The sequence below is a fragment of the Gekko japonicus genome, unplaced genomic scaffold (assembly GCF_001447785.1).
Source record: "Gekko japonicus isolate JY-2015 unplaced genomic scaffold, Gekko_japonicus_V1.1 scaffold671, whole genome shotgun sequence".
NCBI classification, from domain to species: Eukaryota; Metazoa; Chordata; class Lepidosauria; order Squamata; family Gekkonidae; genus Gekko; species Gekko japonicus.
In genome coordinates, this window is record NW_015168068.1 from 460,870 (window position 1) to 478,434 (window position 17,565).

The following is a 17,565-nucleotide window of genomic DNA, read 5'->3' on the forward strand; positions in this document are numbered from 1 at the left end:
GGGGGGGGGAGACTGCAACCTCGGGGGGGGGGGGAGAATATGTGGACGCCCGCTGCCTCAGCCAAAGGCCTGACAGAACAAGTCCGTCTTGCAGGCTTTGAAGAATTGAATAAGATCCTGCAGGGCCCTGATCTCAATAGGGAGCATGTTCCACCAGGTGGGGGCCAGGACAGAAAAAGCCCTGGCCCTGGTCGAGGCTAGGCAGACGTCCTTTGGACCAGGGATCACCAGGAGATGTTGACTCTCAGAGCGTAATGCTCTCTGAGGCGTATATGGGAAGAGGCGGTCCCTTAGGTATGTTGGTCCCAGGCCGTATAAGGCTTTGAAGGTGATTACCAACACCTTGAAGCGGATCCGGTACTCCACTGGTAACCAATGCAGCTGACAGAACACATGGCGTACGTGAGCCCGCACAGGCATCGACGTCAGCAGACGCGCCACCACATTTTGTACCAACTGTAATATCCAGATCAGCTTCAAGTGTAAGCCTGTGTAGAGTGAGTTGCAGTAATCAAGCCTGGAAGTGACCATTGAATGGGCCACCATAGGTAAGTCCTGGGGGGAGAGATAGGGCTTCAGTAGCCTGATCTGCCTAAGATGGAAAAATGCAGATCTGGCGACTGCAGCAACCTGGGCCTCCATATATAAGGAGATATCCAGTGTTACTCCCAGGCTCTTCACTGACTGTGCCGGCACCAGAGGTGTCCCTTCCAGTGTGGGAAGCCTGGTGCCCACCTCCAACCCCCCATGACCCAGGTACAGGATCTCCGTCTTCGATGGATTTAACTTCAATTGACTCTGCTGCAACCATCCAGCGACAGCATCCGAAGCCTCAGCCAGATTTCCAGGAAACGGAGGACGGATGACCATCCATTAACAGATAAAACTGAGTGTCATCAGCATACTGATAGCAACCCAGCCCATGACTCCGGACTAACTGGGCGAGGGGGCACATAGAAATGTTAAATAGCATTGGTGAGAGGACCGTCCCCTGCGGCACTCCACATTCTAGTGGGTACCGCGGGGAGACCCTCTCACCCAGCACCACCCTCTGTCTTCGACCATGGAGAAAGGAGGAAAACCATTTCAAGGCAGTCCCCTGGACTCCTACATCGGCAAGTCAGTGGGTCATAAGATCATAATCGACCAAATCAAATGCTGCCGTTAAATCTAATAACAGCAGCAGCGCTGACCTGCATTGATCCAGATGCCTATGGAGATCATCTTTTGTCCTTGACATGTATCTTTGGACCTGTCGGTTCTATGATGTAGCAAACAGGTCCACTTCCATTGTCCCGAATCTGTTGATGATCTGTTGGCCGGACATAGTTGCCATTCTGGTTGATCCAGTTGACCTCTGTTTAATTCGCCCACCAGGATGCTGTCCTTGCCTGCAACATGAATCGCCTTTAGAGACCAAAGAGTCATTTCCGCCTGTGTCATCAGAAGGCTCACCTCCTTGTGTAGCAACCGTACACTTGTTCCTCCTTGTCTGTTTACATAGGCCTTTGTGGTGGTGTTGTCCGTCTGGACTAACACGTGCTGTCCCACCAGTAGGTCCCTGAATTGCCTGAAACCTAACTTGGCCCTGGGTTCTAGGAAGTTTATGTTCTTCCTTGTTTCTTCCTTCAACCACAGTCCTTGCGCCATCCTGCTCTGTGAGTGGGCCCCCCACCCCAATAGGCTTGCATCCGTGGTCATCACCACACGTTTTGGTTCCCGGATCGGGAAACCCTGTAGAAATTGGGAGGGGTTCATCCACCAATGTAAATACTGTTGACGCTCCTGTGGAATTTGAACCATCCAATGTTCTTTCTTGGCAATGATGTTTTGCTTACTGCAGTTCCACTGGGGCAGTCATCCCGGTCGCGTCGTTCTCCACGCCGGGTGCTTCACGCACGGGAACTCCTTCGGCTCTCGGCAGTTTCCCCAGTGCCTTCACAAACTCCTTGCTCTGCTCTCTTAGCCAGGGGAGGGGCAGAGGAGGACTCTCCATCCCAATGGGGAAGAGTCCTGAGGGAGTTTGTGGATAGGGCCACGGCTACCAGGAGTCTCCCCGTGCCGCCGGCCTGCCTTGAATGTCGCTGATTGAGGCTCAATCAAGGCCTTTCCCCCCGGGACCAAGTGTTGCTGCCAGCTACAGCCTGATGTGGTCCCCCGGGGCCTGTTTGCTGGATCTTCACTCAATGAGCCGAGTTCCATCCTGCTTCGTCGGCAGGGCCAGTAAGACTGGGGAGAGCCCAGGGGAAAGGACCCTACCCCAGCTGGATCAATCAACGAGACCGGCCCTGCTTGAGGAGGAGGAGCCTAATCCCATAAGGAAGGACTGTCTCTGTCATGGGCATGGATGAAGATGAGCTGACAGAGCCTGCAGAAACCACAGCTGGCCCCTCTGAAGCAGCAGAGGATACCTAGCAAGTGCCTGTAACAGCAGTCTTCATACCTGGCCCAGATAAGAAAGAAGAACTGCAAGATGAAAGTCCTCCTGACTCACCCACACGTGTGACTCGTTTAAGGGAGCGACTGCGACAAAACTTAGCAAGCAAAGAGAGGCCAGGCTACAAGGGAGACGCTCAGCCAGCCCAGAGTTCTAACAGGAGCCTGGCTGATAATGCAGCTGGCTAACTGGTAGCAGCATTTAACTCCACACTCTGGGCAGTACCCTTCGTGGAAGCAACAAGTCAGCTTCGTGCTGCTAGCATCCACTCTGACTCGGCTCTTTGGATCCCCTGGTTTGGGCTTGGTTCTGTGTACCTGGCTCCTGACCCCGGCTTGGCTTTGGACTACGTTTCTGGTTAGTGATTTGGACTCGGCTCTGTGTTTCTGGCTTCTGACCCTGGCTTGGCTTTTTGGACTTTGCACTGTCTTCTTGGCTCCTCATCTTGGCTTGTTCTGGACTCCCTTTGACTGGCACCCCTGCCTGTGACAGTCTCATTCACTGGACCACCAGAGAAAACAGTAAATTGTAGCAAAAACCTTTTGAATCAGTTTCAGTCCAAATGCCGTATCTTACTACTACAGACTAATACACCTGACAGATACTTTTATAACCTGCTTCAGCTTGGAAGAGGAGCATTTGTAATACTAACTGGGGTGAAGGGTTAATTAATTAATTTATTTATTATTTCGATTTGTTATACCGCCCTAACCCCTAGGGGTCTCTGGGCGGTTTACAGAAAGGCGTTCTATGAACTGTTTGATACCCTATTACTATTACTTAAATGACCGCTGTGTTGGACAGAAGGCTGTCCTGCCCCTGAGAAGGGGGATGGAATGTTGAATGGAAACACAGCAGGAGCTGAGTTCAGTTCTGCCTCAGGGAGAGAGCAATGAGAGCTCAGGTCTGGCTCAGAAAAAGAGTAGAGTGAAGGGTAGCTCTGCTTGATAGTGTGGCAGAGTGGTTTTGCTCTACTTCAGAGAGAGAGAGAATAGGGTACCCAATTGTTAGGCCTGTCTCGGGCAATGAGCAGACCTTGTGTCATTTAGTCTGACTCTTGGGAAAGGGCAGGCTGGTATGGGTGGAATCCTGCGCATGTGTGTTGGGATCCAGCCTAGGGGCTAATCAATAAAAGCCTGTCTAAGTATTAAAGAAAACTGAAACTACTCTCTAAATCAATGTGCCTCAGCCAGGTTTCTCTTTTGTATATCTGGAGACATGTACTGCTAATCTGTTCATGGAAACCTACTTGTAAATAAATAAATAAATCTTCCTTGTGGTTAATATATAATCCCTGCCTCTGTGACCTCCATATTCTCCTTGTGCACCACAAAGCTTACCTCACAGGAACGAACCAAAAGCCTAGACTCTCAGTCTCACTACCTTTAGAATACCTGGTAACTGATGGGAAGGTTTATTGTTTAAAATAAACCTGGTTTCCACAAAATCATAGGAAACTGCATGGGTCCCCTCAGTTTATAGAAATGGCCTGTCACAACCACGCTTTCAGAGACACCAATTCGTTGGCAGCAATTCAGAAATATGCTTAAGTGTGAAAAAAGGTCCTGAGCAGTTACTCAATATAAAGGATGTGAGTAATAAATTCTTCCTGCCAACTTATGCCAGCATTTGATGAATTAAAACAGTTGCTGTAAAATACAATGCAAAAAGTGATATGAACTAAAGGACACTCAGGAGATTGTAATGCAAAGCAGCATTTCACATGACAGCTCTTCTTCCTCATTCTTAGGAATAGATGCCATTCTTGAGACCTAAAACGGAACCCACACAAGGAGCAGATAAAACAAACTATGACATGATTCAGTACAAACAACAGAAAGCAGCACGCACACACCGGCTGCAAAAGAAACACCTAATGCTCTTTTCTATATACACTGTGTGACCACATTTCCTGTGAAATATAAAGTTATTTTCTAAAGAGTATGAACAATGGATTACATGACCAAGCATCTTTTAGGTAGACTCTTGGTGAGAAATTCTCATGCCACTACAAACCCATAATCTCCTCCAAGATGACACAGCATTTTCATGTTTGTTTGTTTTGTGACATTGTCATCACTTAATAGAAATACTATGCTGGAATTTTTCTCTAGATGATTAAATACTGGAATTTTATCCACAGCTGTGAGCTAATGATCTCAGAAACTAGGTCTCAGGGAGTCAGTGTCTTTCAGCCTAAATTTCCTTTCTAAAACCATTATATATATATTCAACTGTCCTCTTTCAGTACTATAATACAATCATTAAAACAAACTGCAGTATTTGTATATTTGGTTAACATGTACAAATGGAATTCTTTCAATATTCAGAACCCATTTTCATTAGCTACTTAAAAAAAATAGCCACTTTGTTCAGTAATATACAACTTTTCGTGGGAAAGGGGTAATTTGCTGTTCTGCTGAATGGCCTGGTACTATAACCAAAAGTGAAGCAATTAAGGAGGCATAGCTAGAATTCAGACCAGAGACTGTAACATGCAGCTCAGCCTACTAACTGATCCAATTACAGCAGTTTGGAAGCTATCTCTGTAAGTTTGGCAGCTTGGGGGGAAAAGCCATTGTGATCACAGAAAATCACTGCTGGACTGAGAAAGTGTTTGTGGACATACTTGTATACCCTGCATACATTTGTATGGAGGACAGCTTTGCCACCTTAGATATCGGGTGTTTAAGCTAGCAACAATGCTGGCATAAGTGATATAGAGTAAGAGAAGTTGTTTTGATCCTGGAATAAAAGACCCTAGAGTGGAATGTAGGCCACTGGGAGTCAGAAAAATATTTTGGGACTGGAATGACAGGTCCCAGAGTGGAAAGATGGCACCTGAGAATACCAGAAGCATTTTGGGGAAGTGATATAATGCTGGCATAAGTGATAACTATCACTCACAGTTGACAACAAACCTTTGGAAACTTTTGTTTTTCTTCTCATTGAGGTGATAACAGTAATTCTACTGACTGCATTTAGACTTGAAAGTACATGCATAGGCACTGATATTAAGCATGGCAGACACATTGCTACTTTGTTTGTTTGACAGTTTGTATTTTAGAATATGATTGAGTTATAAGTGGGCCTGAATCCGCAAATGTGATTCAAAATCTCATTTCCCAAACCACAGGTACTGAATCAGACAACAAGGTTGGAGCTTCAACTTCTGGCACATTCCCTTTCAACTAGCAGACTAGAAAGGCAAATTTTGGATCAGACCAGTGAGATAGGCAAACTGCAAGAAAAAAACAGGTAACAACTCTTGCTATTCCACCATGTATTGTTTATTTCAGTTGTCCTTTTACTCCCAGCAATTGCATGATGAATAGCATTGACCTCAAAAGCACTGGAAGCTTTTATTTCATTAGACAAAAATGAACTGAGGATGGAATAACATAAAGATATAATACTGTCTGTGTGCATGAAGTTTTTGAAACATGACAAAAGTTGAGCGGCCACCTTCATACTCAAGCCATTGTATACATATAAACCACAGTGTGTTCATGAAATTGGGTCCAGCAAAATAAGTATGAGAAGTACAAATAAATCTGTTCTGAACTGATGCCACAGCTTTCCCCAGCTTACTGCAGCTAAGCAATTTATGGAAACTTGGTCCTTAAAAAATCCTCTCCAGAACTTGCTTTTTCCTTCAGTTCATTCACAAGCAGCTGCTATTATTAAAAAAACCCAGTCTCTTGCATATTTATGCCAGCCTTCCTCCAAGGATCTCAGAACTGAAGGTTTTGCCTTCCCCAGCTTATACTCACAACAATCCTGTGAGGTAGGTTAGGTAAAGAGAGTGCACACATGCATCAGGCTGAAGGTCACCCAGCAAGGTTCATGATTGAATAGGGATTTGAACTTGCTCTCTCAGATCTGAGTCTGACACACACTCACTTACAATGAAGAGCAAGATAGCACCTTAAAAACCAACAAAATGGTAGAACATTCACTTAAGTTGGAGGAAGGGTCCTTGGGCTGGAAGGAGGCTTCAAACCTTGCTCAGCGGAGTGCTAAGTACACTCCACCCACATTTATTTCAGCCATCAGCATTCTTGAATCAGAGCTTATGCTGAAATAAATTTTATTAGTCTTTAAGGTGCCACTTGACTCCTGTGTAATTTTGCTACAACAGACTAAAATGGCTTCCCCTTGGATTTATCTATACCATATTGCCTCTCACAAATTAATATGTCTGGAAAAGAATTTTTTGTAGGCAATACAGACAATGCAACAAAATATTTTAAAAAGATAAGCCAGGGGGCAATGTATATCAGTCTGGTTTTAGAAGTGTAATTTTTCTACAACAGACACCATCAACAGATTCTGAACTCAGTACACACATTGGCCTAGAAACTGCCTCTCCATTCAGAGGGCAGTGGAAAACTCCCAACAGGAATTGCCTTCTAGCCAAAGTGTTACTGGCAATAATAACTGAAAAGAATTTCCCTTGATCGGATGGCTAATCGTCCCATCATTGTTTTTCCCTCAATAGCATGAAGCAGTTAGTGCAGAACTGCTACTCTGCTCCTCATTTTTTAAATCACTATTCAAACCTATACAATCCAACAAGATTTTACCAACCATCCACATATAGTGAAACTCACCATTTAACTAGAACAGCTTTATGTGATTGCTGGTCAAAATGAGACCATCCGACTGCACTGGATGCCACAAAAATTTGCTGTCATTTTTAATCCCCCCAAAAGATAAACATTTGGTTACAGTCTTGGCCAAAGTGTTCCTTTTCATTTGCTGAGAGTCAGACATGATCCCTGACTACTTCCATATTCAGTGTACAACATCAAAGGACCCCAAGTTCCTTTTTGTTTATCTAAAATATTTGAGTGACAGCTGGCCAACAGCACTGTTAACATTTCTTGCTGAGCTAGGATCACATTAGGCCAACTGGTGCAGAGGGATGAACTGTGATCTTGGTTTGCTCCATCAGTATTTTGTTTGGCTTTCCATTGGCTATTAAAAAGAATCTACCCTTATTCTCTTTTTATATATATATATATATATATATATATGTCCCTTCACCCTAAAATCAACACCTAGGCCAAACCCTTGGGCCTAGGAACACAAAATTCAGGGAGAGTGCTCCTACCATGACATAGATGTTCACTAAGAAGGGATTTTTAGAAATTCTACCCCTAAGGGGGTCAAGAGGGATAAAATGTGCTCCCCCCATTGATTCCTATGTGGCTGCCAGGCTGCTGCCTCCTTGCACCCCCCCACCCTCTGATTGGTCAGTTGCGGAGCTCAGCATTCTGAGGTAAAAAAAACCCCACAGTTGCAGGAGACTGTGAGCTAATTACAGTAGAGGAAATCAGGAGTGGCCAACAGTGAGGTGCAGTAATGCTGCTGGCCCAGCCTCTCTGATGGCTTACAACACACTCCCCCCACTTCCTACACCTAACAGGCAGCTGTCTGTCAAGTGCAGCAGCAGTTGCAGGGTGCTTAAAGCCACAAGGGAACCCGCCCCAGCAGTAATGTCTTGGTGATCCTGCCAGGCCCACCTCCACAGTGGCCTCTAATACTCCTCCCCCTCCCCCTCCTACACTGGACAGGCAGCTGCCTATCAGGTGTAGGAGAGGAGGTGGGATGCTTACATTTTTCAAAAAAGCCAGCATGGCAATTGAGTTAATGAATATTTATAGGGAGATAGTAAAGGACATTTCTAGGAGCCATTTCGATGTGTGCCTCCCTCATGAACCTGAAGGAATGTCCACCACATCACCACTCCCTCACACCAACTCCCCCTCATACCTCTCACTGCCCCCAAGAAAGCTCCTGGCAAATGTCCAGCCAGATACACCAATGCTACAAGGAGGAGGCAACCTAGGAATGCGGCAAAGACATTTGAACATACCGTAGTACTCCTGCAATGCACTGAGCTGCACTTGCCAAGTACCAGCATGATCACCCTGAGGTGCTCAGAACAACACAGTCTCCATATGAGCAAAAGAATCCAGGAACACAAGTAGAGAGGCCATCACTTTCGTGGAAGGTGGCAGGAGTGGACTTAACAGACGACTGCTTCTTAAATGGACAGTTCTATGTTTGCCTGCTCCAGAGTGAGCTCATCAAGCAGCCTGGTGATCCTAGCACCCGAGGGCAGAACCAGCAGTGTGGTCTAGAGAGAGGTCCTTCAGTAGAGGGGGGGGGGAGTACATATGTCTCACTTCATTTTTTACACTACAGTCTTTGCCATTAGAATTCCTACAACAAATGTTACATTTCAGTCTTCACATCATCAGTATTATAACTGGAGCAGCTGACCATCCTAACGGAACATCCTACTTGTTCTGTTTCACTGTTCTCACTTTTAGTAAGCTTTTGATGTATCCAGGGCTATTTTTGGGCAGGAACGCACAGGAACGGAGTTCCGGCTGGCTCCCAAGTTGGCTACGCCTAGCAGGAACTCATTATCATAATAGGCCACACCCAACAGCAGAAACTCATTAGGATTGGCTGCATTAGGGGTGTGTGGCCTAACATTCAAAGGAGTTCCTGCTCCAAAAAAAGCCCTGGGTGTTGACAACAAACAAGGTAAACGGAATAAGAAGCAAAAGGTGCTTGTGGCTGGATGACCACACTTCTGGTAACATGGGGGGGGGGGGGGACCTAATGAGTTTCTGCTGTAGTGTGTGGCCTATTATGCTAATGAGTTCCTGCCGAGCTTCTTCTACAAAAAAAGCCCTGGATGTATCCAATTACATTGTACAAAAATGCAAGGTGTTTGCTTAAATAAAGAAAAAGTGTTGAATTGCAGGACAGTCTGGCTCTACACAGTATAACAGGCAGCTGAATTTTAAAATTAGCAAACTATATTTTCAGTAGGATCCTTATGCTGAAAGAACTTTTCATTTCTGGTAAACACTAGAATAGGGGGGAAAGGGCATGTTTTCACATTTGTCTTCACTATCCAGTTATATTTGTGTATGTGCCCCCAAGGTTTGTTTTATACAAACAATATTCTTTACCCAAGAGGGGCAAAGTAAACAGGGATTAAATTTTACAATGTCATTTACTGTGGTAAGAGTAAGAACAGTCTTTAAATATTCCAAATAGCATAATGTTGCCTACTCAAAGAGCAACATACAGTTAAAATGATTTTTTTGGGAGGAGCATACACTGTAAAAGATTTTCTTAATATTTGTGGGAGAAAAACAGAGTGACCCAAAAGGCATATCTATTCTTCAGAGTAACATAGACCTCTAGAACATATAATGTCCTTAGAGCTGTACCTGTTTAAGACGGTTCTTGACACTAAATATTACAGAGCTATGCAGCGTAAGCGGTACTATGCAAATCTGCTCAATTTATATAATTTATGTAGCACTCAGAAATTACATTGCCTGAGCCAAAATTTTTTTTAATATTCTTAGCACAGGACACTCAAAGTCCTGGTGATTTCCAAAATATTGCTGTAGTTAACCCACAGTAGAATCCAAAGCTATTTGCCACACAAAATATTCACTATGGTAAGCAATAGCTGAACAGGACTTACAGTGGTCTGCCAATGGCTCCTTAATTGGCTGACTGCTCTTTTTGTGTTAAGGGATATAGAAATGCCACACCAGTCCCAGTGATTTTGAAACTGTTTGTTAGCTTTTTAGAAAAAAAAGTCCTTGACATGGAAGACAAGCACATGCTTCAGCTACAATCAATGAAGGACGAAAAGGATAAGCTACAGTCAATAGTGTCCGGACAAAACTCCATAATAAAAGAACTAGAGCAACAGCTGGTCACAGCCACAGCTAACAACTCATTTCTGCAAAAACAGCAACACGATCTAAGAGAGACAGTTCAGAACTTGTTCTTTATGATTTCTACACCAAACCGTAAGTGAAGCAGAACACTCTTCTAGTGAGAAACAATTTCATCCTGGTTAGCATACCCGCTCTCTATCACCTCCCCATTTCCCTCAACTTCTTTCTTAACAGAAAGTAAAATTATACCAGGCATGCAGAGACTGAGGTTAGTTTTTCACTCTCACTTGCAACTGGAACCCCTATTAATGTAGGTATAAAGAAAGGACTCAAGAGCCAAAGCTACCCTGAGGTTTGGCCCCAGTGTAAAGTCTGGTTAGCCTACTTTCATGTATGGGTGTTAAATGTCATAGCAGAGTGGTTTTGAGAAGGGCAAGCCTGTGGGTCACCCTGTGACAGCAATCCCAGAGGACCAATGTCTCCCACAAACAATTCTGGTTATTTCTTAGCATTAGACTTGAACCTCTGAGGAGGCAGAAGCCAACTGTTTTGGGATAGCAGGAACACAAATGACCCATCTGTGGGCTACTGAAAAACTCCCAGTTTTGGCTTTTGAGAATTTTGAGGAGTCTCTCTGGTGATCTAGTTCATAAGACCGGCCTACCTGAGGGACCGCCTTTCCCCGTATGTTCCCCAGAGAGCACTGCGATCAGGATCCCAAAACCGCCTGGACCTCCCTGGCCCTAAGGAAGTCAGGTCGATGGTAACCAGGACGAGGGCTTTTTTGTTTGTAGCTCCGTCCTACTGGAACGAGCTCCCTGCCGAGATCAGGGCCCTGTGGGACCTGTCACAGTTCCGCAGGACCGTGAAAACAGAACTTTTCAGGCAGGCGTTCCGATAGGAGCGACGTTTTACCAGCAGCGCCCTGTGGCGAACTCCGATCCTATACGAGCTAATGCGGCGGTACCACCGAATGTGTCCCTAAACTGCACTTCAGTTTTATCGCCATCTAATGAATGTTTTATATTGACTGGTTATGTTTTAACTGATGTTTTATATTTTATTGTGAATTTATACTGCTTGTCAGTTCCTGGAAGCCGCCCTGAGCCTGCCTAGTGGGGAGGGCGGGGTAAAAGTGAAATAAATAAATAAATAAATATATGAAGCTTTCTTATACAGAGGCTGACCACTGGTCTGTCTGACTCAGCACTCTGCCTTTAACAAGCTTCCAAGGACCTCAAACAGAGAACATTCACTACCTGTGATACTTTAGCTTGAAGGTGCCAGGAACTGAATCTTCTTCATGCCAAGCAGGTGTTTGCCACTGATTCCCATCTTTTCCCTTCCCCTAGTTTCCCAGGCATGAGATCTTTCCTGCAGAATGCCCAGTAGTAACTCCCACACTTTTAAAAATTGCAAGAAGGCTTGGTAGTCCTGGAAGGCCTAAAGACATTGCCTTAAGAAAATTTCCAAAGCTCTTCATGTTTCTTGAGATGTTATCTAAATTTGTGCACAAATAAGTAAACAAGCTGAACTATGTTGGCTTCAACAACATGGAAACAAATCCTGAACATTTGCCAAATTCAAAGAGAATGCTTCTAAAAGTGTCAACGATCGAGAAGTGTGGAAAAACAATTAAAATGCTGGATGTGAGTTTTCTGCACTTTAAGCAAACTACAGTTATGAACCCTAACTACTTAACAAGATGAAAAACAAGTATGGAATAAACAGGGAAGTGGGGAGGGGGAGAGCCTTATGGAGAACAGCAACCATCGTAAGCTGAGGATACAAAGTCTGAAGTCAGCCTTGCAGTAGGTCTTAGAAAGTTATCAGCTGCATTAGCCATTATTTCATACATTTTCATGTGTTTATTTTTTAGCATCCAAAAATGCTTTGGTGGCTACTGAAGAACAGATCAGCTTCAAGGACTGTGCTGAAGCATTCAAATCAGGACTTTCAACCAGTGGAGTCTACACATTAATAGTCCCTAATACCAGAGAAGAGAAGAGGGTACTGTATTCTCTTTGTTACCTTTATTTATTTCTCATATTTATATCCCACCCATCCCATAAACGGGCTCAGGGTGGTTACAACATCTCAATAAATACAATAAAATTTAAAACACATTATAAACATATATAGATCAAAGTGCCCCCTTACTGCCTTCAGAGAGGTTTAGTTGTTCTCAAGTCACACCATTAGCTGGCCCAGCAGTACTTTCCTATTTGGAAAAAGGTGTTCCGTGGGCCTCAGCGTTTAGTCATGCTGGCCACATGACCACGGAAACGACTTCGGGCAGTGCTGGCTCTTCGGCTTGGAAATGGGGATGTGCACTGCCCCCTAGAGTCAGATTCAACTAGCTTTCAAGCAAGGGAAACCTTTACCTTTACCTTTTTAACAAATAAATAGAGACTTGTGCAGGAGTTCTGAATTATATGAATGCAACAGAGCTTGTGTAAGAGAGCTTCCTTCCTCTGGGCACCACCAACCTAATTTTGTTTCTGAGAACAAAATGGGAAATGGGATTACACACTGAGATGGGTAGGATAGCTGGGAATCATCCCCACATTCTACAAGAAGGTTCCTTCTGCAAGCAGAAAAGACACTGCAATGTCATGGAAGAATGTTTCGTCTAAGTAGACAGAACACAAAAGGGGTGTGTGTGTAGTGGCTGGTCCCACCCACTTCCTATGTCCATTGCCTGAACACATCTCTAGTCATACAAAGAGTATACACACAGGCATCTCCACACAATCTATCGTGCGCACACACACACAAGATTATATGCACAGTCAGGCAATAGACTGAATATGCATCAATCAGGACAGGGCCTGCTGCTGCAATCCCAGTCTTCACTCTGTGCAAATCTTCCCAGATTGAATGTGTGTATAAGGGTGACAGTTTTCATATTCTATTCCAAAGTAGGAACATTCTGCATTAACAAGCTACCAAAGCTGCACTAAGATGAATTCAACAGACTAAATTAGGCAAATGAAGTAACATTTCAGCTGACAGATTTTGAACTACTCATTTCTAAAATTCAGTTTGTCAAAGAATCTGGACTTTTTTCAAAATTGGGAATATGAAAATTGTGATCAGGTGACTAGCAGGCCAGTGAGAAGGAAATCCCAATCCATGAGAAACCTCCCATTCATGTTTTGCTAATCAAAACCAAAAGAAATTTCCACCAATCTGGACCACCCCAAATCAGACACTGGGCTTCTGCATATTCAACAGCTAACCATGGTTTAGGACCAGAAACAAACTGGAGCATGATGTAGCACCTCCACTCTGTGTCACTCCTTGGGTGACTTATCCTCTCTTTCAGGGCTCAACTTTTTAATATTTCACTTACTTAATTTATACCCTGCCTTTCTTCCTACTGCAGACCCAAAGCAGCTTACATTGTTTTTCTCTCCTCCATTTTATCCTTACAACAACCCTGTGAGGTGGGTTAGGCTGAGAGCTTTTGACTGGTCCAAGGTCACCCAGCAAGCTTTCATGGCAGAATGGGGGTGCAAACCTGCACCTTCCAGATCCTAGTGTGACACTCTGACCATTACACTACTGCATCCGACCACCACCATGCTTGGCTAAACATGCCCTGTATGTACTTGAACAAGATTAGTACCAAGTTACGAAGGGAAAGACAAATCCCAAGGGCCTCTAGTGCAAAATATTGCTCTATTTTATTTGAATTTCAGCTCACTGTAATATTCCAACAAGCAAATAGCAGTGGCTGTCAGCACTGTGCTTTAAACATTCTCCATTTGGCAACTTTGCTTTATTGCACCAGTGACTTTAATGCTCGTTCAAGTATTTAACAAGCCACCAAATATGCTTTAGGTATAACCTGGCAGCAGTACATGTTTCAAGCTGTCAGCAGATTTCTGCACACCACTGTGGTGCTGTTAAAAATATATATAGTTTAAACCTATGAAAAAAAGCAATTAAGCAGTATGATTAATAACATGATTTTTATTCCCAGACCTGAAGCATGGAGTACAATGATTATAGTGTTTAGACTTCATCATACCACCCCTGTTTGTCAAAGGAGATGCTGAATGGATTATCATGGCTTTCGGACCATAATCCATCAAGTACTGTTACGCAGCCTCCTTTGAAAGTGAGGTTTTACAGAAACAGTCCTGGCAGATGATGCTCTGCCTAGGAAACCCACAGAATTACTAACTTTTAGAGGCCCCATGATGACATCTTTGAAAACCTAAGAGGTTTTCAAATTATTATCCAAACTGCTCTATAATAATACTTTCAGATTTGAGCAGTAAAAGAGAATAGCTTCTCCTTTGCCAGACTGCTGCTGCTTCTGTTTTGATCTTTTTCTCTTAAAACTCATTCTGGCCTCTCGGGAGACTTATAAATAAATGCTTCAGGCCAACTTAACATTAGTCTCCCCCCCCCCCCCCGCCTCCCGCAGCTTTCATTAGAAAACATAACATAATGTAAAAACAAATGTGTTTAATATGTTGTCGAATTAAATTTGCTTAACTTTCTTGTCCAAGAAATAACATGTTATGCTATTGTTAGTGCAATCTCCTTTACCCCTCTTCATAAATAAGAAAAACAATTTAACATCATTATACTTATTTTACAAGAAGCCTTGAGAGAGGCCAGTGGGACTTGTCCCCCCCCCCCCCCGTAAAATCACAGATGCTCCCCCTTTTGCTATATCACAAAAATTATACATTTCAAAAACTATACTTTATGTCATGGAGAGCTGCTGTTTGAGTAACCCAGGGCAAAAATATAACTGGCTAGTCGGGTTCTCAGGATTATGACTTTTGACTCATGTTTCATTGAGTTTAAAAGATATAAATGAAATTACCAAAAGGCTGCTCTGAGAAGTACAATCATTTTGTGAATGATATGTTTAACATTTCAACGAAGTATCCACTTGAAAAAGTCAGGATCCATTTTTGTCCTCTTCAATCCTAAATTATGCCCTTTAGTAGTCAAAATGTTTTAGACAATCCTGTTTAGAAAAACTGAAGAGCTCTCGGAAATAAGCGCTCCAAAATTTCATTAACATTGGTCATGCATTTTTTTTAAATCATGCACTTTATCTTTCCTTAGATTTGTAATCCAGCCTCTAATTATATGGGTTTTGATCAATGATTACTGCCTCTCAGTTTGTTGCTTCGGTATTTTTCTCACAAGCAATGGAGAAAGGACTTCAAAAACAAAACATAAGTGTTATGGAAACCAAAACTGGCAACAGGATACAGAATCTGCTGAAAAGACACCTTGTACAATATTTGTAGCTGCTTCAGAAATATGTTTTTATTTTAACAAAATACTTCGATAAACAGGCCCCAATCCTTGGATTCTTATGTGCAACAGCGGGCTGTAATAAAAGCATGTTCCACCACAGATAGTCAGTGCTACCAGCTTTAAAGGTGGTGATCACCTTTTCTGGGATCCTCTTCAAGTATACAAAGAGATGACTGCTACAGCACTGACCTAGGCAGGGGTACAAACCTCACCGTGACCCTAATTTTGTCACAAACATGGCTGGTTTGTGAGATAGTGTCACCCATGAACCACCCACAAACCACCATGTTTTTGATGGAGGTTGAATAAGTTTGTGGCAGCGGTTTGTGAGCCAGACGTGTTGGTACCGATCAATTAATTCTCAAAGCAATGGGGGGGATGGACTTGGTATCATCAGCTGCCCTTGCTGTACCTGCCCATCGACTTAGTTTTCCAACTTGCCACACCCCTCCTGCGCTAGACCTCCCCCTTTTGCACTTTGGACCCTAAGATCCTCTACTTCTGCACCTCTGGGCACCCACCTGCCAGGCTTGGCATCACCAGTGCCCTTGCTGTACCTGCCCATCAACTTGGTTTTCTAACTTGCCATCCCCCTCCTGCGCCAGACCTCCCCACCTTCTTGTAGAGGGGCATCCTGAAGAAGTCCTTCTAGCTTGAAGGAGGTCTGAGGAAATCAACACACTCCTGAACCTGTGGCTGCTGTGATTACCCCAGAGAGCACTTTCCTGGGGGCACCTGCTTTTTGGGGGCGCTATTGTTCCCCCAAGCCAATCTGCACACAACTTGGAGGGCAGGTAGAGGGGCTTCCCATGGAGTTCTTCTGCAAGTTTGATGCCTCTAGTTTGCAAGGGGGCTGTTTGCCACACTCCTGAACTTGTGGCTGTGATTTCCCCAGAGAGCACTTTTCTGGGACACCTGCTTTGGGGGACTGTAACTCGCCCCACCCTAAATCCAATCCTTACCAAACTGGAAAGACAGGTAGAGGAGAATCAGCTGGAGATTCACTACAAGTTTGGCATCTCTAGCCCATGGGCAGCACTCTACCACATCACAAACCTTATGAACCACAAACCAATTCGTTAAACGGGAAGGTTCATGGTTCATGAGACCCCACAAACCATGAACTCGGACGAACCTCTATTTTCCTGGTTCATGCCCATTCCTACGACCATCTCTTTGTATGTGCATGTACTCTGAAGGATCACTTTGTATACAAACCTGTATATTCAGTGGAATAGTTCTACCTTCACAGTATCCTTTAGTACACAAGCAGTCTGATTCAGCCCTGGTTTACATGTGCTGTCATCTTTGGTAGATTACAATAGAATTTCCATAGGAAATAACATATTTGAGTCACAGTGTTAAGGTGAACCAAGGTGAACCACTGGCTCTAGATTGAATACCGGATCAAGTCCAAGGTGTTTCTTTCAACCTTTAAAGCCCTTCACGGTCTGGGACCAACATATCTTTGGAACTACCTCTCCTGGCTCTACGCTCTTTAAATAACAACACACTGATGGTCCTAGGCCCAAGGAATATATGCCTGGCCTCAACTAGAGCTAGAGCCTTCTAGGCGGTAGCTCCAGCTTGGTGGAATGCACTTCAAAGCGAGATCTGGGCCCTGTGGGACTTGGCTTATTTCCACAGGGCCTGTAAAATGGAGACATACCGCCAAGCATATGGGTGAAGCCAGGAGAATTCCTAGTCGTATAGTTCTTCCTGCCCCTTCTCCCTCTTTTTTCTTCCCCTGGGACAGTGACAGTATTATTATATACTGATTAACTGTACATATTTGAACCTGATTCTGTTAAATGTATATGTTTTAACTGTATTTTAAAACCATTTATTATATGTTGCGATCCGCTCTGAGCCCCACGACAGTGGGGGAGAGCGGAACAGAAATTAAAAGAATAAATAAATAATGTTCCCCTGGCCATAAACACTCAGTTTTGTACAATAATGTTTGTAAACTGTGCATAATTTTCATGCTTATCCCTGCCAGGCATATTGTGATATGGAGACCAGTGGTGGAGGGTGGACAGTTATTCAGCGACGCTCAGATGGCAGTGTAGACTTTGATCGAACGTGGATGGAATACAAGATGGTAAGAGC

At 43.9% G+C, this 17,565-nt stretch overlaps 2 protein-coding genes across 2 annotated transcripts in view; one reads left to right on the forward strand and one right to left on the reverse strand.

Moving 5' to 3' along the window:
- MCPH1 (microcephalin 1) overlaps nucleotides 1-17,565 on the reverse strand; it is a 175,673-nt gene that overhangs the window by 85,089 nt on the left and 73,019 nt on the right. The window lies entirely within an intron of this gene.
- ANGPT2 (angiopoietin 2) overlaps nucleotides 1-17,565 on the forward strand; it is a 55,995-nt gene that overhangs the window by 31,313 nt on the left and 7,117 nt on the right. Inside the window, exons 3-6 of the mRNA XM_015414583.1 lie at nucleotides 5,574-5,695; nucleotides 10,061-10,293; nucleotides 12,041-12,171; nucleotides 17,456-17,557. Coding sequence (XP_015270069.1) covers nucleotides 5,574-5,695; nucleotides 10,061-10,293; nucleotides 12,041-12,171; nucleotides 17,456-17,557 — 588 coding nt within the window. The remainder of the gene's footprint in view (nucleotides 1-5,573; nucleotides 5,696-10,060; nucleotides 10,294-12,040; nucleotides 12,172-17,455; nucleotides 17,558-17,565) is intronic.